Genomic DNA, 27270 nt, shown 5'->3' on the forward strand with positions numbered 1-27270 from the left:
TGAATCAAGATTTACATGTATTTATTCTAAAGTTATACAAACATGTTTAGAAGTGAGTAGTTTTTCGAGATTTGCGACTGTAATGTAAATTACTTTCACATATCAGCCCCCAAATATAGTCTCCCATCATGTTTTCGTTATGCACTCCCAGGTCACAAAAGTGAAGTTTGAAGACGAATATAGGTCTTTTCAATTGACTTTAGGCATAAGCAATTAGGAAATAGCACTTTCTGCCCAGGAACAAGAAAAAGTAAAAATGTTGTTACATAATGTTATCTGTTAAACATAATTAACATGATATACCCGATTGTTATCGTTAGTTAAACGAACAGACTTTTTACTCTACAAGGTAAATAGATAATAAAATGCTTTAAAAAGGTGTTAATTAAAAATATTGAAACGACCATCATCACACGTTTTAATAGCTACTAGTATCGATATGTATCAACAAGGAAACATTTAATGATGTATGTAGAAGTTGCTAATTAAATAACAAAATATTTTCATTACTTATGCTTATTTTGTTTTTTACTTTCGTGCAAAGCTACACGAGGGTTATCTGCGGTAGCCGTTCATAATTTAGCAGTGTAAAACTAGAGAGAAAGTAGCTAGTTATTACCACCAACCATCAACTCTGGGGCTACTCTTTTACCAACGAATAGTGGGATTGACTGTAACATTATAACGTACCCACGGCTTAAATGGCGAGAATGTTTGGTGCGACGGGGATTCGAACCTGCGATTCTCGGATTACGAGTCGAGTGCCTTAACCACCTGGCTATACCGGGCTTTCATGACTTATTATTATTTCCTTAGATTCAGCTAGCGGTTTATCTTACAGGAAAAGAACTGAAACTTGTTAAAATAGTTATGATCTCTAAAGTTTACCAAAACTCGCACATACAAAACTACACTGAATTTTAAATATGATTCTTAACATTATAAGTGTAAATATTCGTATTTATATCAAACACCTTATTCATGTGTAATAGTTTTCTTTTTACCAACGTTCGAAATTAATTTCGATGTTTTTATCGTCATTGGTTAACGTGATATATCTTGCATATGTTTTTTGATTAGTCATTTGTTGTCGGATTATTTCACTTACCACTAAGTTGGCTTAAAAACATAAGCTACGTGTTTCAAAAATTTTCTGTTCTCTCTGATATTTGATGGCTTCAAAATACATTCAAAAACGCTGCATCTTTTTCTATATTTGATAGAAATGTCACGTTCGTCTGTTTTATAGCTCATTGAACAAATCACTGACAAAGTCTGCTTGCTACGTGATCCACAATATTAATCGCTAAGGTTTATGAAGGAGTGATGTCAATTACGTGTGTCGAGTTAGTGTTTGCTCATTTCATGTCATGGCATAATGCACAACTAACACGTGCGCGCATGTTTTCTTTCCCATGTTTCCCTAGGTTTGATCTAGAAAGGCTGATTTTTTCACTGCATGTTTTACATGTGACAACTGTAGTCACTTATGAAAGTGTCTTACTGTTTAAGATAATGGCATTTTTGCTTTTACCTATACACTCAAAGCTGTTTCTACCATTGCTAAAATTTGCAGTGGAGGTTCAGTGCTCCAAAATGATTGATAAAACATTGCACATATTCCAGTCAATCGTGCGCAAGATAGTTCACAAATATTTTTCTTTTAGAAAGAAACATGAAACACAAATACATAAACTGCTCCTCAGGGCAAGAAAAGAACGAAGACAAAGAACTGCAAAACATTATCTGGAATGTGAAAGATGGAAATTTGTTGCAGTATTGGACGACATCTGAATATACTTGAACTACTGTGACAACCAAATAAGAGATTTCTTATTGACCATGACTTGATAAAGTCCTTTTAATATGCCACAGAGAATGTTATTTTACTTAAACTTCGTCTTGGAAATCAATATTAAGGTACAGTGCAGGATCTTTGGTGCTCTGTCAAGCTGAAAAGTTTAAGATTGGCCCAATTGTCTCTTACAGAGGCTTTATGCTGTAGAACTTTCATGGTTAAATAATAGTGCTATATCGTGTTCATTAGACTAAACAGGATGGACTGTGAAAGTTGTAACTTCAAGGGCAGCACGATAGCTGGCATAATGTTTCTGTAATGTGTAACAACCCTCTATAAATGACATATCTTGAGATTCCAGTTTGGTCAGAGGAGCCGCACCGGTGCATATTGTGAGATTCGAAAACCAACAAGGTAGCATTTAATGGTGTATGTTTAAATTGCTAATTAACAAAGAAAGATTTTCATGATGTATCATTATAACTTTTGATTCATCTAAAGAACTTGGAGAATATCGTATAAAACAAGTGTTTGTGGTATTGTTTCCTAACTTGATTGTTTAATTTTCTTTTACTTTCTTTTAACTTGATAAAGTAACTGGAGACTAATAGTATCACTTAAGTAATTATTTGGTTAAGTTTACAAAATTATAATTATTAGAATAGTTGAAAATGATTTTATGCCTCATTGCAATTTATTACATATCATACGGCTCCCGCTGGTACAGCGATAAGTCTATAGATTTACAAAGCTAAAAGAAGGCGTTGTATTCTTCTCGATAGATTCAGCAGATAGCTTTGCTATAAAACACACAAACACACATATCATATTCTTCTTTGTTTTCACTCATAAGTTCTTAGGGCCCGGCATGGCCAGGTACTTAGGTCGCTCAACTCGTAATCTTATGGTCGCGGGTTCGAATCCTCATCATACCAAACATTTCCGCTCTTTAAGCCGTGGGGCATTATATTGTGACAATCAATCCCACTATTTTTCGGTAGAAGAATAACTCAAGAGTTGGCGGTGGGTGGTGATGACTACTTGTCTTCCCACTAGTCTTACACTGCTAAATTAAGAACGTCTTGCGCAGATAGCCCTCGTGTAGATTTGCGCGAAATTCAAAACTAACAAAGAAACTACTAATGTAGTTTTCTCATATTTATCTGTTGCAAGAACAATAAGTTTGTTATGTTTGTTTGCACGTTCTTTAGGATGGTAGTAAAGTTAAATAACAATAATCAGCGTAGAACAAATAATTAATCAAAATTGTTTTATTAATCTTTGTCCTAATAATGATTTATAAATTTCTTAAATAAAAATTTGTAACAATTAAAGTTCGCCTTGTTAATTCTGATCACAACATAGCACCTGTTGTTTACGTAACTGATAACTGTCTATTGATTCTGAGCCGGCCTGATGAGTCGTGGTATTGAAGATATAGTGTCAACGACATATACGATATCACTTGTCTTTGCTTTCACTCGTACGTTCTTAGAATCAGGATCGTATTTCTTGGATTTGAAAACATCAGTTATCGAGTCTAGTGTTTACATTTTCTTCATGCTGTCTCGTGTGTTTCGATTTTGTAATGTTACTTTGAGTTTCATGAACATTATTTTCTTTCAAAACACGGAATCATTAAATTTAATCATTGGTGTCAAGTAGTTAATTTTCCATGACACAAGTTGAAACTACAGAGTTATTGAAAATATATATTCTGGAAGTTACTCATATTCAAACTTATTGTAGTCTGGAATATTTGATTGAAAATTAAAAAGAACAGTCATCAACCATTACTATTTATTCACAAATATTTACAAAAACCTGGACGTTTTAAATTTACGTTGAAAGTAATCTATTTCATATTTTGATGTTCTTTCTAATATGGTTAAAAGTGATATTATTATTAAAACATACAAGTAGTTCGCATTATAAAATAATCTATATTTTACTATTTTTAATACAGAACATCTAAAAACGATAATATGTTGTTGGTATTAAAATTAACAACTAATAATTAATATTTTGTGAGTTATTAGAAATATATCTCGTATTTAGGCTTCTGAAATATTTACTACAGGGCATACACAAATACACTAACATATACCACTCTTTATGTAACATGATACATCTGTTTGTAAATGATTCAGTTAGGTAAATAATTATCAACACATACGTATACTGTACCTACACTGTAATATCTGTAATGTGTTTGAGGTTACAAAAAGTGATATATAAACTGATAATACTAAAAATAAATTAAATGATGATAACTATCGTGTGACTATGTTTAAATGCAGACCAGTTCAACTGTTTACCCTCGCTGTTTGATAACGTTTTTGTTCGTAAACTTAGTAAAGCGATTCTTAATATGTGTAAGAGATTTAATGCTATGTCTAAGTCATGTCATTAAATAGTGACATAAACTCAGTTGGTCAACATTTTTTTTGCGTTGTATCGTATAAACATAACAAATATATAAATGGAAACAAACTTACATAAATATTAAAACTTCCTTGAAATTCACATTTATTGCATTATGCCACATAAATAACAAATTTTACAATACAGAGATGCACTGATATTAACTGATGTGCAATAATGATGAAGAGTTCGGCCAAGTACGAATGACTTGTTTACTGATGCAACACTTCATCTACTCGGTATATACATCACCAACGTGTAAGAGTTGTCCAATGTGCCAGCAGGATCTTTGCGATATTACAACACTAAAAATCCAGGGTTTGATCTCCTGCAGTGGACAGAGAGCTAATAACCCTTTTTGTAATTTTACACTAAGGACAACGTTATTAATATTACAAAACATGAAGAAACACAGAAGGAACTTCTATTAATTTTCTAGTATAATAAAATTAATAATGCGAGAAGCGTCTGTTATCGATATAACCTTTCAGTTTATAATCCATAGTAGATAAGATTAAATACAAATGCTGGAACTGGAAAAATATATAGAAAGAGGGAGAGTGAAAAGAACATCATTTAGTTTCATCTTGAGAAATAATTAAGTTTCAGTTCTTGAACATTTTAAAACATTGCAGGCATTTATTATGTTAAAGATATTATCAAATATGACTTGCCTTGTAAATTTTGTTACTACTAATTATCCAATAGTTTTTCTTTTATCCATGTTTTAAATCATTATATCCAGTAGCTTACAAGGTAGTTTTTAAAGATGTACTTCTTGCTATAAAGAAGAGTGCTTGATATTATATATATAATTTTTGTTTTGAGCCAAAGACTGCTAGTTTGAGGTCTCAACTCGCAGTTTACTGATCGCGCGATTGAAACCAGTCGCCAAACTCGCTCCCGCCATTTCAGTCGTAAGAGCGTTATTATGTTACAAACAATCCTACGATTCGTTGGTAAAGAGTAGCCCAAGAGTTGGCGTCATCAATCTTAAAATGACAGACTAAAGGGAAGGTAGCTAGTTAAAAATCATCCACTGTCAACTTTTGTGCTATTTTAATCATATACGCTGATATGATTGTCAGTCTTACAACGTATTCACAACACAAAAGTGCAGTGACTGATTTTGTTTTTGTAGGTAACTTAGCGCGAATTACAGAATCTTAGGTACACAGTTCGGAGCGCTAACCACTAGACCGCGTTCTGCTCTCTCTGTTGGTAAAATAGTTGATGCTATTTTTTTCTGCGTAGTTATTTTAATTTATCTTCTTGTAATACTAATGTTTCATATGAAATAAGGAAAAAAATTTTAGAGTATTACGAATGGATTAAAAAAGTTTTCAGTTTGACGTTTACTATTTACATATATTGTGTTCAATCTCGATATCCATTTCGCAATCTGAGCAAACCAAACTTATCAAAACTGAAAAGAAATGTTTTTTTGGTATCCGTGCAGTTATCTTTTCTAAACTGTAAAAGGTAAAATACCAAATAAGCAAACAGAAAGAAAGATAAACCTGATTCGATTTTATGTAAAACGATGTAATCAAATTGCAAGTTGTGCTTGGAATTACCGCATTTTCTAAACCGAATTTTAAAATTTTGCACAATCTGCAATTAGCCATTAACTGCATGGTATTTAAAAAAGGACACCAAAAGAATTACAAAACTTCAAATAAAATATACATAAAACTTGTTAATGGTATTTATGACGCACCCATCATTACATCATTTAATTAGTTACGCATGTATTTATCATGTATACAGAAAGTTAATCCATTTAAACCATGACCTCACTTGCAAAAGGGTCTTTGCAAGTAATTTAGAAGAACCTCAAACATTAAATTGAAGAGATTTTGAAATAACGTTCTTAAACTTCTTATCTCAGTATTGATAAAATACACTCTAAAGGGAAAAGTAACACAATTAAAAATTCAGTTGTTTTATTAATAACTATGATACTGCTCTATACATACCACTACTCATAATTAGTTGTTATTCAACGATTGAGCATCATTTTCTTGCGCATTTTACGAAATGCAGTATCTCCAAGCACAAGTCACAGTTTCATTATTTTGCTTTAACAAAGACCAAACAGTTGTATTTTTGCTATTTGCTTATTTGGTATATTACATTTCGCAAGTTTAACAAAATAATCTGCACAAAAAATAACATTTCATTTCGGACAGCGGTTTTGATTTGCTCAGATTGTTATATAATATTTTTGGTGAATGACTAAATCCTGAGAATGAGCGTATTTTATATACGCTTTATCTTTGACAACCTTATGTCCACATTACTTTGTCGCATTAATCTTGGGCATCAAAACAGATAATTATTTTTTAATCAACTAGCGAATACATTTATCAAAAATCGGTTATGATTCAACAACATTACATTTAAAGAGAAAGTGAGTAGGCTTTTGTTTTGATATATATGTAAAATTGTCTCTCGACGTCTTGCAACGGGCAACTTTTATATTCATTAGGTGAGATTCTCGAAAGTTTAACAATATTCGAGGATACTCTAGTGTTTCAGTAAAACATGTTGATTCTTACTCTCGTGAATCTTCTACAAACTTATAGAAGAGGCGGTACTTGCGCAATACACGTTTAACAGTATACGTTAAATGCATTAAAATGAAACAAACGTAGATATTAAAATAAATATATAACAGTAAATCCGTTACACAGCCTACAGCGTGCATAATTCTTTTCGTGATTCATGGCATGCACACGTTTTACTGAGGTTAGGACAATCTTAACATACAACCTCAAGCGTCCCTTATACGAAGTCAATTTATTGTCCATTGACTGTCTGACAGACAACGCACTACTGCACAATGGTGCAAATGATTAAATTAAGTGATCGTTCTAGGCGGCCTTAGGCCACCGCTGATGAAAATAATCTAGTCATTAAGAGTTGGTGCTGAACACTTGAGTTTTGACACATATTTTTCACTTTAAAATCACTCAGGTACTCTATGTTTACCTCCACTATGCTTCCAGCACCCTAATAACAGCATGTTAGCAAGTTAAACTTTGAAACAGCTTATTAAGTTATGGAATTTGGTCATTTAGAATCGAATACAAACCTCTTTTGGAATGGAATGGAATTTTTTTGGAGACTATTAAAAAAGAAAAAGAAACCCTAACGAACTTGATTTTCTCTCGTTAACCAAATGTTTCATTTATTTGTTTAAATAATTGTTAACCTAATAATATAATAGTTATGTATTGTGTAAATTCATTTATTAGTCTTAATTTTAATTATGTACATATAATGTAATAATAACTGTATAACGTAATTAGTATGTATCAGACTACTTTTATATACTTTCTACAAATTATCAAACTCAAAGTCACAAGTAACAAAAATGTGTAGTTTCGAATACATTCTCCAGTACTGAGCTCACAACTGATTAGTGTGAACAGTCAATATTTTAAATTTTAGAAGATTATTATTCATACAGAACATTTGATAACATCAGTCACTTTTTGGCCCGGCATGGCCAAGCGTGTTAAGGCGTGCGACTCGTAATCTGAGTGTCACGGGTTCGCATTCTCGTCGCGCCAAACATGCTCGCCCTTTCAACCGTGGGGCGTTATAATGTGACGGTCAATCCCACTATTCGTTGGTAAAAAAGTAGCCCAAGGTTAAGTAATATAACGGTATATTTTTTCTCACTACTAATAATATTGTTTATATTTCTATATATATATATATATATATATATATATATATGTTTTTGATATATATATATATATAGAAACACCGATGTCAAGTTTAAGGATACTTATAACTCTCACATAGCATAAAATCTTCTTTAACCCGCTCGTAACACTACAACCACACGTAGGCCATTAATTATCGTACTGAAATATGGATCCGTGGCTTACGTCCCGTTACCGTATAATATGTATATATATATATATATATATATATATAAGTAAAAAAAAAATTGCACTCAGCGCTCTGAGGTCATAGGTGCATTATAAAACTAACGATTAAATCCCATTATTTTGTCTGGCAAAGGTAGCCCATGAGTTGGCGGTAGCTGGTTTTGACTAACTACCGTACCTACAATCTTTTACCACTTCAAAATTACGGATGGCTAATTTGTCCATTAATTGACTGACTCATTGATTACATTATATGGTCAAATCTTGTTTGCACTGATAAATATAAATTGAATGAAGGTTTGAATTTTATCTCCGATTCAGATTTCTGGCACGAGTCCCCAGTTTATTATGTTCTCGTTTTACACACCTTGTGTAAACATCTCGAGTTTCTTTGCATGAAATTAAACAAACAAAGCCATACACGATCCCTTGTTATAAAACCGCCCATTTGGAAAGACTACCATGTGCTGTTGACTATTAAATTTTCCATCCAGTTTCTTTCAGTAATTGAATTTCCCATATAAAACGCACCATAATCATTATATGTAAGCGCAAATAAACACAACGTAACGTCCTATCGTGTCATCTATGCAACTCTGATTTTAATCATTCAGACTGATTATGTTTTCAAACTACATAGCTTTGAATTATAACCATAATTATGAATTAAATAATTGATTGGTGTAATTCAAAGCTGAATATGTTTTATTTAATAAAGAGCAAAAGAATGGGGCTATAAGTGTTGCATGAATATTAGTTCGATAACACAGGCCTGCGATGGTTTTATTTTCTTGAAAGTTTTACGTTTTACAGTAATCTCTGTACTGTATACTGAATTCGAAAAATTTTCTCCATTTTTCTCCATCGCTTATAGACTTTTTTCACAAAACCTCACATGTATTTTTACATACGTGAATCATTTTTATTGAAGTCGTCATATTTTGTTCTACTTAAAACGTTGGAAACCACTGTTATAGATTTCTCTAGACCAATCGCGACGTGAGGGTGTTATCGATCATTCTAGAACCCACTAGAAACACACTGCTGGTACACAAACGATTAACAGGCCGCATGATGTTTGTGCGTGTACCTTGACATAAGTTTTTTTCTTTCCAACATTATGCATTCGTCGCTATTGTAAAAAGACGTTGTGCAAATTATCGAAACATATTCCGTTATATTTATGTTAAAAGTGTTGTAAATTTGATTAAGTAAGAGTTTTTTCTTATCAATTTGTAAAAACAAAACAAAAAAAAAAAAACCTTGCGAAATATGTGTAGCTGAATTATGGAAAATACGTTAATAAAACCAGAACAAGTTTTATGAAGTCTGAATTCGCAGACCTGTGTAATTAATGTGTTGGTTGCACCAAATCGTGTTGGAATCTTAAGTGAAAAAATATGAAACTTTTTCGCTTTATTAATTACTTGTCTGCAATTAGTCGATAGTATATGTGTGTTATACACCTCAGAATAACTTTTGATGAAAGTCTTAACGTGCGAAAAGATACTTTGTTTTCGTTACTCGATCATAACGCAGAAGTAAAAGCCTCATAGCCTCAAGTACAATGTAGTCATTCATAAAGAGGAAATCAGCTGTTTATTAATCTTGGTATTTTGTATACTACATGAAGTTTCTGATCTTATTACAATCTCAAAGTGTTTTATTAAATGATTAAGTTGAACGTTATGCAATTAACTAGATTTAGTCTCTTCAAATTATAAATAACATACTTAGGTTTGTATTCATTTTGGTTTAAGCTTTAACATCCTGAATTATAAAGGGTTGTGTAGTGACTAATTGATTAAGGTTGTATTGAAAACCATGTTTTTATTTATATTTTCTGACAGGTATTGTTTTTGAAGAAAAATCAACGCAATGTTAATACATAATTATTCACATCCTAAAAATGTTACCTTATTAAGTAAAGCAATAAGTGCATCCAGATGTAACATTTGTTTATTACTGAAATACTGACCACCAAATTAGTTCAGGAAACATAATTTGTCTGTTCAATAATATTCTAAAGTTGTATTTAGTTGACTTAAAAGAGTTTTCAAACGAGTTTCGACTTGTAAACAAATTAAATATATTTTATTTTATTATTAACATATGATCATAGAATGGTTCTGATTTTATTTCAGATTCTACAAGCCCGAAAAATAAACTAAAAAGGAACGATAAAAACGAGTACGTAGCTTCTGCTGGAAATCATCGTCTCCAGTTTAGAAACACCACAAACACTCGCTTCAAACGTTCAGTGTCAGTCGAGAGATATGTTGAAGTTCTAGTGGCAGTGGACAAACTGATGGCTAACTTGTACCGTGACAACTTGCGAAATTACGTCTTAACGCTAATGTCATCGGTAAACATTTCTTTATAACTTTACCTGTAAATAGGAGTTCAAACAGAATGTTTTCAACCGTTAAAAAAACGATTCGATAGACAATATTAAGTGATTATAACCCTATTTCAATTGCAATAGTTTAAATCAGAGAAACGTTTCGTAGAACATGATTTTGTAGCAAACACATTCAACAGTTAAACACTTGTACTAAAACAAAGTCTTGATATATAGTTCTTACTTCGAGAAGAGTAAGTGTGTAAGGTTTTACCACAAGAAACATGAACTATTTTTTCTAAAAGTCAGTTGATTTTAAGTGTCTTTAAATGTTGGGAAAACTGAATGTGCAATATATGTCTCGAAAATGATATTAAGACAACAAATCAAAATTCCCACTTATTATATGATACAACATCAATAAGATATGAATTCAACAATTATATGTATATTTAATTCTTTAACATATTGTTGTATTACCTTTTTATGCCGAAAGAAGCTGTTACTACTATTGATTTTTTTTTTACTCTTCTGTACTGATGTCAGTAATATTTCTTCAAGTCAATTGTTAGTGGACTCATCGAACTGTTTTTTTTATTCTTCAAGCTGTTCTGACATAACTTAAACCACTTTAATGCGTATGTGGTGTTTAACTATAGAATATAGGGAAAATGTTCGTTATTAATAATATTTGCAATACCTTTGACGTATTTCTTCCACCAGTCTCGTAATTAATAAACATCGATATGTTTTCTAAATAAATAAACCTCTCATTTAATGTGCTATTAGTCAATGTGTTTGGCTTAATTTAATCTAATGTAAATTGAATTTCTACTCAAAACGCTTTCTATTCTAACTTATTTCAAAATACCCTTTAATTTGAATTGGTACTTTAATTATTAAACTATACTATGTATGATGTTCAGATTAAGTACGTGCTTAGTTTTCTCTCTCTGCAGGTTTCAATGATTTACAAGGAACCCAGCCTAGGAAATGTTGTCAACATTGTGGTAGTAAAATTGGTTACTTTGAGTGACGAAGAGGTAATGAAATGAACAACTGTTTTAAAAATTGAAACCTTGTATATCAATGTAATAAGTGAGCGTTGGTAATGTGGAAGATGTTCATCGTGTAAGTTTTTATCAAATTCTATTGTATGTAGACAGGTAGTGAACTACATCATGTAACACAAATTTTGTTCCTGGATAGTATGTGGCCCCCCAGTGGCTCAGCGGTATGTTTGCGGACTTACAACGTTAAAAACCGTGTTTCGATACCCGTGGTGAGCAAAGCACAGATAGCCCATTGTGTAGCTTTGTGCTTAATTCAAAACAACAACAACAGTAGTATGTGTTATTTCTTAATTGCTTGTGTTGTAAATGTACAGAAAACGGCCATTATTCCCTTTAAGCTTCGCTTTTGTTACCTGGATAATCAAATATAGAAATTAACCTATTTTCTATGTAAAAATGGGCAAATATGCACATTTTTATTTACATAAGGTCTGAATAAAACAATATATGAATCAAGATCATGTATTTATACTAAAGTTACTCAAAAATGAACAAAAATGGCTATTTTTCGAGATTTACGACTGTAATGTAAATCATTTTCACGTATCAGCCCCCAAATATAGTCTCCCATCATGTTTTTGTTATACACTCCCAGGTCAAAAAAGCAAAGTTTGAAGAGAAAAACAGGTCTTTTCGATTTACTTTAGGCATAAGCAAATGGAAAATAACACTTTATGCCCAGGAACAAGAAAAAGTAAACATTTTGTTACATGGTATTATCAGTCACACATGCTTGCCACCACAACTATAAAAAGACTAGAACTTACTCCAAAGATATTATATTTAAAACACTTTTATTAATGAACCGTAAAACACTAACGAAATATCTTTTGGGTTAAATATAAAACAAAAGTGCTTATGCTCTGAGTTTCACTTTCACTTTGAGACTGTGAGTTAAAGTTAACTGCGAAACATAAAAATTTGGAACATCAAATTGTAGCGTGATGAAAGAGTAGTTTCTTTAAAAAATTTCTTACGATGCTATTGGTAAATGAAATTTATTTATTTTATTTTTTTGAACAAATACTTTATACATTGAGAATCAAGAGTGTTTGTTTAGTTTTGTTTGTTTTGAATTTCATACAAAGCTACACAAGGGTCATCTGTGCTAACCTTTCCTAATTAAGACTAGAAAGAAAGCAACTAATCATCATCACCCATCGCTAACTCTTGAGCTACTCTTTTACCAAAGACTAATGGGATTGACTGCTGTATTATAACACTCCCACCGCTGAAAAGGCGAGCATCTTTTGTGTGACAAGGATTTGAATCCACGATCCTCAGATTACGAGTCAAGTGCCCTAACTAATTGGCCAAAATGGGAATTAGATGTAATGATGAAATCTTTGAAATGCTTAACCATTTAGTTAGAGCAGGTATACGTAGCTTTGTTTGTCCAGTACGGTCTATACCTTACTCATCTTAGATACAGTACAATGAAAAATAGAAAATGAAATAATTATTTTTATCAGCATTGTTAGAATATTTTGTTAAGACGGGAATGTTAAGGATAATATCAAGGAAATCGAAACTTAGAATATTTTATTGAGCGAGTGAAATCCAATGAATATTAGAATCTGAAACTAAATGAATAGAGTTTGTTAATATGATGTATTGATTCAGAGAACAACATACAACACCATCTAACTAGTTTAATGATTGGTAGATATCAGTCCTCATCAGGACATTATACGTATAGTACCTTCTTAAATATAATCCTCCATATCATCATAAGAATGTAATCTTATAAAAAGTACATTTTTACACATTTAAAATATTATAATTGCAGAACAAGGAAATCATCCACTCAAGTGCATCCAAAACACTGCGCAGCTTTTGTCGTTGGCAGCGGATCAATAACCATGAAGACGATAGTCACCCTCATCATCATGATACTGCTGTACTACTCACAAGGTAATGATTTATTTACATTATTCCCACTTACTGGTGTTACACCCACAAAACCACTTATTTTATCTGGGGTTTTTATGCTTATTTTTGGTCTGTTCAACAGGTAAGATTTACTTGTTTCATTTTCTTAGCGTTGTATCCTGTACATATTGGAAATCATAGTATATGTCCGAGCATTCGTCTGTCTTCCGTTTGTAAAGATGTACACACAGGCAAAGCTCAACTCTCGTTTTTGAAATAAGGGAAAAACAGAAATGAATATTGTCGATGCCAAATTTTATTTCATAAGTATAATCTTCTACGCTAAATTGGGTGGACTCAGCAGATGGCCCGATGTGGCTTTGCTATGAGAAAATACACGCACACGCACACACTCTACACTAAATTGTTAGCAATTAATCACACTATTATTCACATTTCAAAATGTGACGTAATTTAAAAAATACAAATGTGGGATTTACTGAATGTTATTGTTGAGCGGCTTGTAGCATGACTGAAATGCTTAACAATTACTTTCAGAGCTTTAATTATGAAAAAAAAAACAAAAGATCAGCACAATTAACCTTTTCGAAATCTATGAAATAATTCATATTGACAGATTAATTTTAATTATTCCTGTTACTGAGGACTGTTGCTTTTTACTTATAAGGTTGAATATGTTGTACAAAGACTGTTTTAGGATATCACCAACTAGTTATAGTCTGTTGTCGTATGTGGCCATTTATTGACAACTTCGTAACTGGACAATTTCTAAGCAATGTATTATCCATTGCAAGAGACTCCCGGTACCCAAAGCAGATCTATTAGTTTCTTTGCTCATGCCATTAAAGTACAAATGATATTTGTATTTTCTCACCTGCCTCCTCACAGATAGATAATTCTAGGAGAATATTTTTCTCAACAGCTGAGAAGAGGTCATACGATGCAGTACTCTCGCGATCAGAGTCACCTGCTCATCCACCAATGTTTCCTGTAGTAACCAACTTTCTAAAGAATTGTAAGTGATGAGGAATTTTAGTTTGTTAACTTCTTTGAGGTGTTACTATTGTAGCTCGTAATTCACTTAATTTAACTGTTGACAGACAAGATAAGGTCAATCCAGTTAGAACAAAATGTTTTCATATTACAACAATATCAAAATCAAGATGTTTTTCATATTACAACAATATACTAGAATTATACTCAGTGACCAGGCTTGAACTTTTGTTCTGTGACTGACTTTTCATAACATCTCCTTAGGTACACCTCCACTTTACGCGATTTGCTGTTGTAAGAATTCATGAACATCATGCAGAACATACCTATTCTATTTGTTTCTGTTGAGACTGTGGTTCATCCGCACATGATGAAACGCCTTACTAAAAATCAGTATATTTGGATATTTGGTAAGCAATATATTAACAGTTACTCAACTGTGTGTTATGCTAATGTGACATGTCTGCATTATTCATGCACTGGTGTACCATTCTAAATATTCTTATACATGATTTTAAACATGTGAACAAAGACAAATATGTAATACACACGGATAAGACATCTCATTACAGTCCTTTAATTACAGACTCCATTAGCCTCTTAAAAGCTTGTCATATTACATAAACCAAATTGCTTGACATGAAATTCATACAGTTCTCTTTGAGTTTTGAAGGTAGTATTAGGCTTATTTTTGTCCTTAAGTTGAACTTGAGCATTTAAAATATGATACTCACTGTATCGAACCAATAGCACTTTTCAACACTTCTGTACATAATGAAAGAAAGGCATTGATACAAGTTACTATGTTCGCTCATTTAAAATACACAAAGAACCTTGGTTTTCCATATTTTTGACAATCGTCAGTGGAGGCAGCTATACATTCTATCTATGTAAGCTGTATGAGTCTGCTCTTCAGTATTTTAATTTCAGCAGTAGCTATACAGTTGGTGCTGTTTTCATCAGTCTTAGGTGTCATCTTTGTCTTTGTGATGGCAGATGATTATTGTCTATTCTAGCTTTAAATGTGACCCCATTTGAGCAGTTGGCTAAGTTTTTTTTTTCACTTCAGCTTGTTAGCAGAATCACAAATTGTAGGATTCAAGTGCTCGGAAAGTAGTTCATTTATAGTTGCAATACCATGCATATCCAGTCCATGATTCTCCAAGCTTGGTAACTTGATGATTTGTGATAGCTAATGCTGCACTAGCTAAAACTGGCGGCTAGATGCTACTCAGGCGTTATTGGTTTAAACTACTAGTGCTAAAGTGGTCATTTCCCCTCACCAACTTTTTGGTACCTATTATAGAATTGGTTTAAAGAAAACATCTGTCTGATATTCTTGCTTGACAAAACAATAAGAACATTTTTTCAACAATTGATTGGGGATGCCACAGTTGAAGCAGATGCTCCTTTCCTCATTTCCCTGAAGTACAGCTCCAGCTATAGTAGTGGTAGAGTCATATTTGTTTCTGCAATGTGCTATCTGGCAGAGGTGGTCACAGTGGAACTAGTGTAATGATAGGCCAGTACATCTTTAGTATTTTGGGTCCCAAATCATGTTATGTACTTTATATTGAAGCTGTGCTTGTGTCCATGGTTACTACACCTGTTGGTTCTTTTTTTTTATCCTTTATTTCTGCAAAAAAATAACATCATCTCTGAATCTCAAAACGCTTCCAGAAAAAATAGACAAACAATAAATCACCTCCCAGGACTTACTGAATCAGTACACAAAACATTCAATAAAAATCAGGTAACCATAGGTGTATTTTTAGATATTAAAAAAGCATTTGACAGTGTCTGGCATAACACCATCAAGTATAAATTAAGCAACCTGAAAGTAAATTTAACTATTGTCAGATGGATATCAAACTTCCTTACAGATTAAACAGCTCAAATAAGAGTCAACAAGATTTTGTCAAAATCTTTCAAAATCGCTACAGGAATGCTCCAAGGATCCGTCCTCTCGCTAGTCATTTACATTATTTTCGTTAGTAATATACCGTTCCCTAGTCTAACTTACAATTCACAATTCGCTGACGACATTGCTATCTAGAGAATTTCTAGAAATCTGCTAATGGCCATGTCTCAGAAAACACTAAATACTGTCGTTAGCTGGAGCAACAGGTGGAAAGTGGTTTTAAACCCCACAAAAACGCAATTAATCATTTTTTACATGAAATTAAAGAGGCACAGGAAAACGCTAGAAAAAGTAAACATCTCACTCGGCAACTCACCTATTAACATGAGCAAGCACATCATATTCGACTCCAGATTAACATGGAAAAACATGTCAACAATACACATTTATCTCTGCAAAAACGCATTTCATATTTGTTGACCATATATATCAGGCACTCAAACTGATCATCCGCCAGTTAATAGAATATGGGTGTCAAATCACGTACAATATGTCTAACAACACACTACAGAAGATCCAAATACAACAAAATAAAATATTAAGAGCAGCAAACCGACTACCAACATACACACCTGTCAACTATGTACACAAAATCAGTAATCTACTCACCCTTAGGAAAAGGCTAACTGAAATAGCATACAAATATTACCCAAAAGGAGAAAATGGAAACGAACTAACTGCGTCATTATACAAATTAGCCAGCGCTCCTACAAAATACATCTCATCATACAACATATTTCAACAATCACAAACACTCAATAAAACACATAATTATAAATAAGGTCCATATTTGTTAATGTTTATGTACGTTTTTTTTGTCAATTCCGGGAACAAGATAGGAAGAACATTCAGCGCCTGTCCTGTGAAAGTCGTTTTTCTCGGGACACTCCCGTTTCCCTCACAACAAATTCTGAGGCACTTGGATTTATAGATTCCAGCCACTCTGTGGCCTTGATCGCAAGACATTCCGCTGATTGATGTGGAGTTGGTCTGCGGCTTGCTTCTTTTCTGCCGACGGACTACGGACTTGTCCACTTCCTTTTAGCCGCCTTTGTCTCGCTCAGCCTTCTCATCCGTCATTTTCATACTTACCCACCTCACTTCATAGCCTCAAACAAGCCAAATTAAAATACATGAAAACTCCACGTACAGATAAATAAACTTCCATGAGCTGTGACGAAGATGAACTACAACGTTTCTGAACACCCCTGTTGGAGATAGAATTCCTCAGACTTCTCTCTGGCTAAACTAAAAACCCTGTCAAGATTTCGTTTCGACTTCAACCTTGGACGAAAGGCTACCGAAACTACATGGATCATCAGCCAGGCATTCGCCCATGTATCTGTTACTGAACGTATAGTTCAGCGTTGGTTCCAAAGGTTTCGACATGGAGATGAAAGTCTTGAAGACCACAAAGATCATGGAAGAAAACTATCCTTAGATGAAAACACATTAAGGGAAGCAGTTGAGACAGATCATCGCATAACAGTATGTAAGTTTCAAGAAAAGCTAGACACAAGCAAATAGCATTGCCAACCACCTAAGTGTGATTGGAAAGACGAATAGTTGGATAAGTGGGTTCCTTATGAGCTGATTTAAGATCAACAAAATCGACGTTATGAGACCTGTCAAGGATAACGCTCCAAGAACTGAACGAATTGGGAATCGAAGTTCTGCCTCAAACACCTTATTTTCCAGTTCTTTCCCCTACAGGTTTTCATTTTTTCAAATACTTTGACAACTTAATGAATAATAAACGCTTTCCAAACCAGGCAGCTGGAAATGAAGCTTTCAGGGAGTTCATTGATTATAGAAATTCTGATTTCTACAGCAAGGAAAATAAACAGCATCGTTACACGTTGGCAAAAGTGTGTTGAAGCAAATGGTACGTACTGCTATGCTTCTTGCAAGAAAAGGTTTATTTTTCCTGTTACTTCCTTATTAAGATTTACATATCTTTATTACCTATTGCACTACAAAATAGTTACTTATTTAACTTACTCATGCTCACAACTATACTTTTTACAATGTTATGTACATTTACTGTGCTAGTAAAATACGGGGAAAAATTTTGTCAACAAAATTCACTTACATTTGTTACTATTTTATGCGTTTTATATTAATTAGTAAGCTTTCTTTTCATTTAATAGGACAGGTCTTAAACATGCGAACAAAATCAGTGCCTAAATGAGATTTTCCTAACTCTGTCTGCCTTTACAGATAAACTTTAACAAATTTTTAACATTAATAAACTTCCATGTACAAAACCAAGAAATGAAAACTTTATTGCTTGTATGCGTAGTGTAAGTAAAGTTGAAACTTGAATCATAAACGTTTGAACAAGATGTACTTTTCCTTGCAGTATGATGAGCTATAGTTTAAGATAGGTATGATGTCAATTCACACGTATACAGAGAAAGCACGTTGTATAATTTACCTCTGGCGCTATGACAATCTTATTTCAGGTTAAATAGCCAGCGATAGTTACTAAACACACACACACCATCGAGGATTTAGGTGACAATAACAAATTCAGAAGTTTGAGTAACGAACAGAAGAGAGAAAATTAGTTCTATAGCAAAACATTCAAGTCTGTTATAAGAAACACTAAAGATTGATGAACAAAGACAACAATCCATTTAATATAATAATCGAAAGATACTTGATTGAAGTTTGAAAAGTTGAAGCAGAGTAAATCTGAATTTAAAATTTGTAATAAAAAATACTTTTAAACATATATAATAGTCGCATGGATCTACGGACATTTCTTACTGGTGGATTACCAGAAATGCATCAAAGAAAACAGTCACAGAAACTACAGTAAAGCCAAATAGTTTTAAGACCTCCTGTGATATAGTAAAGAAAAAATAATCAGATGATTAGACTATGACAGAACAGATTTACGTTCACCAGCTACACAAAGGAACTAAAATAATGACAATTTAATGTATGTGGTGTTGTGATGTGACGTACTATAGAACTATGACAAAAAACGAACCAAATTTCAAAAAATAGAAATTATTAATGTATACAGTTAGTTGTTATGTTCTAGTCGTTGGTATAAGTGCCTAGAGCATTATTTACAAAATTCAGCCTCACAGTGACTAAAACTACACAAGTTCGAATTTCGCGAATTTAATTCCTTACTACTACTATTATTTAAACAGCTTGTCTATTTCACTAACTTTATAGAATTTAAAACCATCTTCAATATCATATTATAAGGTTGCTATGTTGCTTAAATATAGAATAGAAAAATGTACAAAGTATAAATAAGATTGCCAAATTTGTGGCCAAGTTGACAAACTGCTTAAAATATGGAATACTTAAAGCATTTGTTGTTAAGCGACATAACACTAAGTTGTTGCTTTTTTTAAGAGGGAGTTTATTGGTTTCTGTAAGCCATTATTGGGAACTGATTAAGCTTCTTAGCTACACATCGCCGTGTCATTAATTGTGTGTAATATCATAACGACTTAAAATGTAAATCTTTTACTGTTATCGGCTTTTCTTAAACTGTTTACAGCTGCTGTGTTTAGGCAGTTTGCTGAACGACTGATCTTCCTTTCCACAATGGTAATTAAACTAAAAAGTAAATAGATTTAAAGAAGTTAAAATATAAAAGAAATGGAATAACATAATTGTTGTTAATAGTCTCTAAATGTTTACTATGTTAAGCAGTGCACATATGACAGACACCACTTTCAGTGTTGAAACTCCTATGATAAAGGAGTCACACATTACTAATATATAGAGATGACATTCGAAAACCGTAAGTATTTTACAAGACATCCACGTTACAAAGAAGCACGATCGGACGGTAAATCCCAGGATTTAAAATTTACGTACCATTGTCGGAAAAACATAATCTGTACCTTTAATGACAGTTAAATTCTACTGTTTGATCATATAACAACAAGCCAAAACTTGGCCTTCTTTCTTGTCCAACAGCTCAAAATTATAGATAACCTGTGTCAATTTGTACTAAGGACTCTGAAACAAATCACATTAATAAGCACTCATTTTGATTAACCTGTCCAATAAAATTTAGACGGTTGTGGATACTTATGATGTTCGAAAAATTACAATTCAATTGAAACAGTAGAAGTAATGCATGATATACAATTATTTCTCAATTCTTCATGCAATATGAAATATTAATATACTAAAATGTATAATAAATGTTTTCTTCTTTATGAGAGAAAAAATCCTAAATCTAAAAATTCCTTTGTTTTAATTCTGTATTTTGCAAAATTCTCAATGTTGTATTACATATACGTTGTGTTTCTTTTATAAGGACGAGCCCGGCTTGGCCAGGTGGTTAAAGCACTCGACTCGTAATCTAAGAATCGCGGGTTCGAATCTCCGTCACACCAAATACGCTCGCTCTTTTAGCCATGGGGGTGTTATAATATGACTGTCAATCCCACTATTCGTTGGTAAAAGAGTTGCCTGAGAGTTGGCGGTGGATGGTGATGAATAGCTGTTTTCTCTCTAATCTTACACTGCTAAATTAGGGACATCTGACGTAGATATAGCCCTCGAAATTCAAATCAAAACAAACCAATCTACACATACGTAAAAAAGGTGGTGCTATTTTATAGCGGTGTTTTGCTATGATAGCTAAGCATCAAGTCAGAGTACTTACTGAAATAATGAAACTTTTCTACGACTCCCAAAACACGAATGAACGTGGCATGAGAATCATCAGTTAGTTATCAGCTGAAGGTCATACATTCATTGCTAGGTTTTGTTCTATTGGTACTAAAAACATGATTTTAAGGATAAAAAACTAGATAAATTTAAGAAATATATCTCTAACTCCACAATAAAACGAGACTGCAGAATACAAGTTAATAGAATATGAGTTATCCTGAACCTCCTTATTTATTAAAATTTCTTAGATACAATTAAATGATCTATCGTCACATTACATTTTGGCAATTAGCAGCTCGTTAGAATCCGCATGTCATTAAATTGAAAAGTATTTATGTGATATGTTATTTCTTCATGTCTTTTTATTATCTGTTACAAGGTAAGGTTTATATAGGCAGTGACATTTCAAAGTGCCTGCCATATTAATTGAACCATTATGTTTATGTGAATCAACGATCTTTTCTATTAGGTTGTCCAGAAGTAAATGTCGGAATTCTCACGATGATATATAAAAACTGAATATTGAGTAACTTATCGTTGGTTGGTTTAATCCAACGTTTATCGCTTACAAGGTGTCTTAATTGTCTGCTGTTTCAACTCCACTCAGAGTAAGTTTCGCAGCCCCCAAAGCATTATGGACAAAAAGGACTTTCGTCTGATTTTCCTCTATGACTTAAAACTTGGACGAAAAGCTACCGAAACTACACAGAACATCAACCAGGCATTCGGTCATGGATTTGTTACTGAACGTATAGTTCAGCGTTGATTCCAAAGGTTTTAATATGGAGATGAAAGTCTTGAAGAACGTGAAGATCGTGAAAGGAAGCCATCCTTAGAAGGGAAGCAGTTGAGATAGATCCTCGCACAACAGTACGTGAGCTTACAGAAAAGCTTAAGCACAAGCACATCAGGCATTGCTAACCACCTAAATGCAATTGGAAAAACGAAAAGTTGGATAAGCTGGTTCCGCTAGAGCTGACTGAAGATCAACAAAATCGACGTTATGAAACCTGTCAATGATGACACTCCAAAAAAATGAACGAACTGGGAATCGAGTTTTTGCCTCATCCACCTTATTCCTCAGACCTTTTTCTTACAGATTTTCATTTTTTGAAACACTTTGAGGACTTTTGAGCAATAAATGCTTTCAATGTCAGGCAGCTGCAAAAGAAACTTTCAGAAAGTAAATTGACCAAAGAAACTCTGATTTCTACAGCAGGGACATAAACAGCATCGTTACACGTTGCAGCAAATGGTGCTTACTTTATATTTTTCTAATCTTTGCAATTCAGAAAGATTTATTTTTGGACAACCTAATATTACTTAATACCTCAATTGTGGGGCATAAAATATATGTTTTTTTTTAAAATTATGTACCTATTAAACTATTAAACACTATAAAAAGATATGCATTCTTTAGGATTACTATTATCATTATTATTTGCTTCTTGACAGCATTCCTGACATTTAAAAAACAGTTTCCATAATGCCCTGTTATCGTATATAAGTGAACGAAAATTCATTGTTAAACCTAAGCATTTTAATTATAATATAGGCTTAAAAATGAAGTTCTTCGTGAATGATACATCAAGATATAACATGTTGCAAATTCACGTTTATAAAAGTACTTACGAGTGTCGTAGCTTGAAAGTAAAAGAAACTCGGTTTCCAGATGATAATATGACAGTTTACTTCTGAACCAAAGAGATGTCAGATTATGTGTGTCTGAATGTAACATTTAACAGCTCAATAAATATGAAACATTCACATACGTGTTTTTTTTAAATTATGACATATGAAACTGAGATAACATTTCGTGAATTCTTTTATTTTACAAACTGCAGAAACTGTGTAGCAAATATTTTAGTTTTAAGTATTTTTAAACGTATATCTTATGATAATTTTTCTATTCTGTCAAGGGAAGACTTGTGTCGAGTTACGAATTCCTGTGACACACTCGGTAAGTGTCGCTTTCCTTATTTTCTGAACTATTAGTTCTACTGTATTCGTACCTTACTTCATTACACCTTAATGACCTCATGAAAAAGCAAAATAAAGCCAACAATTTTTATACTATATACACAGTTTATGTTAGGTAGATGAAATTTTTAATTTTTGAGCATTTTTGACAATTCAAACTAGCAGTTTATTTTTCAGAATGAAGTATTGATGCTTTCCATTGTAGTCGCTACTTTTCAATAGGTGAATAAAGTATTTTGTCTGTTTTAATAAGCTAAATGTAAATAATAAGCCACTGACAAAGATATAAACGGAGGTGATAGACAATGTTCTTTCAAAATATTTTTAGACAAAGTCAATATCTTGTTCATTACAAAGCTCACTTATTATTGTTATTTCGAAAATTGTTCAAAATACGTTTTTTCATAATTCAACAGTATTTTGAAAAGTCAAAATTAAATTACTTATTTAAAAAATAAAGAAATATGTGAAGTGGTAATTGTCAATATTCCAAACGTTAAGGTAAAAGTAATTATTATGGTGTACCTTTTTACACACACACACACATATCTGTTATTTAAAACTATTCAGTGATTTTCATTCATTCCTACAGGGTGTTCGGAAAGTCACTGTGCAGTTTCGTAATCATATTTTATTCAGTTTATTTCAAGCCAGCAACTGATAGCGGTGTTTAGAAACAAAATAAGAAGGATCCAGGCCTGTATTGATGCCAACGGGGGTCATTTTCAACATTGTTTATAATTGTCATTCATATTTACCTCCTGCATTCTATATTGAAACGTGTCTGTTAATAAATATATAAGTGCACAGTGACTTTCTGAACACCCTGTAATTAGAGATGTTATTTCAAGGCTTGATCTTCTTGTTAAGCAGCCCACTATCAGTGACTGTTCGTCTTTGTAACATAGTTTCTGATTGACTCCAAGATGGAGTCTATTTTTTTTTCGCCCTGTCGTATAATAGTCTCAATCCAATGTTATATACTTAATGATGCAGACCGCTGACTACAAAATTGTAGCTTCATATGGAGGTACAATTTCACAATGATATACTACTTTCTTAATTCACGGTGGTGGTCTTTTATAGAAACAGCCAAATTAATTGTTTCTGTTCATTACCTTATAGCCCCCAAGCGACACACCGGAATGTCTGTAGACTCACACTGCTAAAAACCGAGTTTTGGTACCCGTGGTGGGCAGAGCACAGACTGCTCATTGTGTAGCTTTTTGTTTAATTCCAAACAAATAAAAAAACCTTACATTATATCTTTTTTATAAGAATGGTGATTTTTTTTATAAATACATTTAATTGCTTTTATTATATTTTCATTTTAAGATGATAGCCTTTTATTGCCGCTGCAGTGGATAAAATAAATCTTCTCTTATTTATTTCTATTTGAAAATTAAAGTGGTATATCAAGCTCAGATAAAACTACTGATCAGCAAAACGTTTTGCTCTTACAATCATGACAATGTCTAGGATCAATTTTTAAACCAGTTTCTGAATATCTAATGTTACACACAAAAAAGGAATATTAGATATTTTCTGGTCTATCTGAATCAGTTTCTGACCGGTATAAGTGATATATATACATATATATATTACATTTCTGGAAGACTTCTGTTTGATTCATTTGATATCAATTAGATGAGCCGGAAGAGCTCATTTGTCAAGTTTTTCAGTATCCTGTTTTTGCCTAATCATGGTTCCATCAGAATGTTTTTGAGAAATTGCTCCTTCACAAGTATTTATGTTAGAGCATTCATTCTATATGATACATTTCTTGTTAATGCAAAAATTAGTAATTTTTTTATTATTTTATGTAAGTTCATACGTGATAAAATCAAGTTAAGAGTGGTTCTTATTATTATTACTAGAACTATTTTTATTTATGTGTTATTATTTTTGAAGTATATATATACTTGATTACACTTTGATAAATTGAACAACTTCCCTTATATTTATTACAGTAATTGATTATTATTTTCTGTACCTAACCAAACATGTGCTCAATTATTGGTTTGATAAAAGTGACTAAAACATTTATAATTCAATATATATATGTACATTTAAAGTGACTTTCTGTTTTCTTAATTTCTGCTTCCATGACGTATGATGTTTTTATTTCAACTTATTTTAACTTATGTGGCATTGAAACGGGCTATTTCTTCCTTACATCTTATTGCTGTTAATAACAAACCCAGTTAAGGAAATACTCTCCATCACTGATTTCGAACATTTCAGGATATGTGTCCTGTAAGATAGGAACCATTTCAGTAAAGATCTGTTCAACAACCATGCTTCAGGTATGTTTGTCAGAATTATCTAGAAACAGTAAGGAACAATTTGACTCAATGAAGCATCAATGGACTTGCAACTGAAAGGAAATTATTACTGAGGAGAGACAACCAAATATAAATAATGAAATAGACATTGGAATTAAAACAAAGATGTGCAGAGCTAACCAACAAGCCCAAGATTGCGTTATTCAACAATAAGTAACAACAACGTATTTAAATAAAGAAGTGACGACAGTACCACCACTAACGTTCAGCAGTTGTAAAGAAATATGGAGGTGAATCTATCCAGTTTTTGGGTAGCAACTCCAGTAATGCTGAGAATTTCTAAAAAAAGGATGACATTCTAATAGCAGGACCCAATATACTATGGTATTTTTTTAGGAAAGCGAGTAATTAGCAAAATATTTATGTTTCAACAGGATAATAATACAACATGATAAACAGTCCACCAGGAGAGGAAACAAGTAGTTGGAATACAAAAACTTCAGTCGGGATTTACTCATAGTTTAGGTATTTGACCTTACCTTAATATAAAAACAAAAACAAATAACAATCGAGCAATTAGTAAGAGTGTTTGAAATGGTAGAAACTATTTGAAAGAAACTTTCAACAATAATTTCTATGACATGTTTTTCATAAGAGAGCAAAGGCTTTATAAACAATATATTATTGTTTGTGAAGTTATTGTAAGGATGCATACTTAAGTTTACATGCTTAGTGAACTAAATTTTTCACCTGTAATACAGTTTGTTTTACTAATGTGTCGATATTTATTCCGATTTTTGTACATAAAATTGCATTAGTAAATTTTGAATTAAATGTAAGGCATTTTCGCCAGAAACGAAAAAAATCTAATGAAAAAAATGAAGTTAAACTCTCAAATTAACAATACTCATGTATAATAGCTGGAATGTTATAATAGTTGTTTAAACTACAATAATTATTCAGAGCAATCAAATAACACATAGATCACCTTTCTAAGTTCACTTCAAAATAAATGTGTATATATAATCTATACACAATAAATTTGTTAAAATACAACTAAATTATAAGAAATGAGTAAATAAATAAATAAAAAGAAGTAATTTTATTCATGATAGAAATGAAACTTAAACAGGATAAAATGAAACAAAAAAATATAATACAAATGTATTTAATTTGAAAGGAAATATTTCTAAAATGAATAACAATGATAGAAAATTATTATAAATCCATCTATAATGTTTATGGAGTTGTCAGTTCTTCAGGTCTTGTCTTCTCGGTGGCTCGGCAGCAAGTCTAAGGGTTTATAATGTTAATATCGGATTTCGATATCCCCTATAGGCAAAGCATAGGTAGCCTATTGTGCAGTTTTTACTTAAAAACAACCAAATAAAATAACTTCAGATCTACAATTTGCAGTAAAAATGACCAAATTCGTTGTTAACTTCTTGAATTATGAACGGTTTGACTTCTACTTTGGATAACTAACCCTATCTAGCAACCAAAAATTCCACATTCTGAATAATTATAGCGCAGATCTCTAACCTTTCACTAACATTGACGGTGTTAGTTCTCTATGTCTTTCAATTCGAGGAATCTTCCGAATATTTCGAGGTGGCAAATAACAGCACCTGGTTAGTTCATATTTTAGTGATTGTCAACATATTTTTCATTTCTGGCTACAAGGGATCAAACACTGAAACTATTACTGAAATGCTGGTGGATGATAGGATGCTAACGTAGTTTCACAGTGGAATCTGCAATAATGTGTTACTTTGATCATCAATCAAAATTTGAAGTCGGGTTGGAAGCTTCATTTTCATGTCAAAATCTAAATTACTAGACAGTTACAACTGGTTTGAACCTATTTATCAGAACAATAAAATATTTTATGGAAATAGAAGCCATCCTTTCAAAGTTAAAACTATTTATAATACTTTTAATTTTACAAAGGACTTGAGGTTAAATAACCCTAAACCTGGTGAGAGGGTTATTTGTGAAGGT

The 27270-nt window shown here is 32.4% G+C and overlaps 1 protein-coding gene across 3 annotated transcripts in view; it reads left to right on the plus strand.

The window, feature by feature from the left end:
* LOC143255617 (A disintegrin and metalloproteinase with thrombospondin motifs 9-like) overlaps nt 1-27270 on the plus strand; it is a 157486-nt gene that overhangs the window by 46189 nt on the left and 84027 nt on the right. For all 3 annotated transcript variants that reach the window (XM_076511529.1, XM_076511531.1, XM_076511530.1), the window contains exons 4-7: nt 10272-10492; nt 11428-11511; nt 13331-13455; nt 22924-22964. In XM_076511529.1, coding sequence (XP_076367644.1) covers nt 10272-10492; nt 11428-11511; nt 13331-13455; nt 22924-22964 — 471 coding nt within the window. The remainder of the gene's footprint in view (nt 1-10271; nt 10493-11427; nt 11512-13330; nt 13456-22923; nt 22965-27270) is intronic.

The sequence above is a fragment of the Tachypleus tridentatus genome, chromosome 7, assembly GCF_004210375.1.
Source record: "Tachypleus tridentatus isolate NWPU-2018 chromosome 7, ASM421037v1, whole genome shotgun sequence".
Classification (NCBI taxonomy): domain Eukaryota; kingdom Metazoa; phylum Arthropoda; class Merostomata; order Xiphosura; family Limulidae; genus Tachypleus; species Tachypleus tridentatus.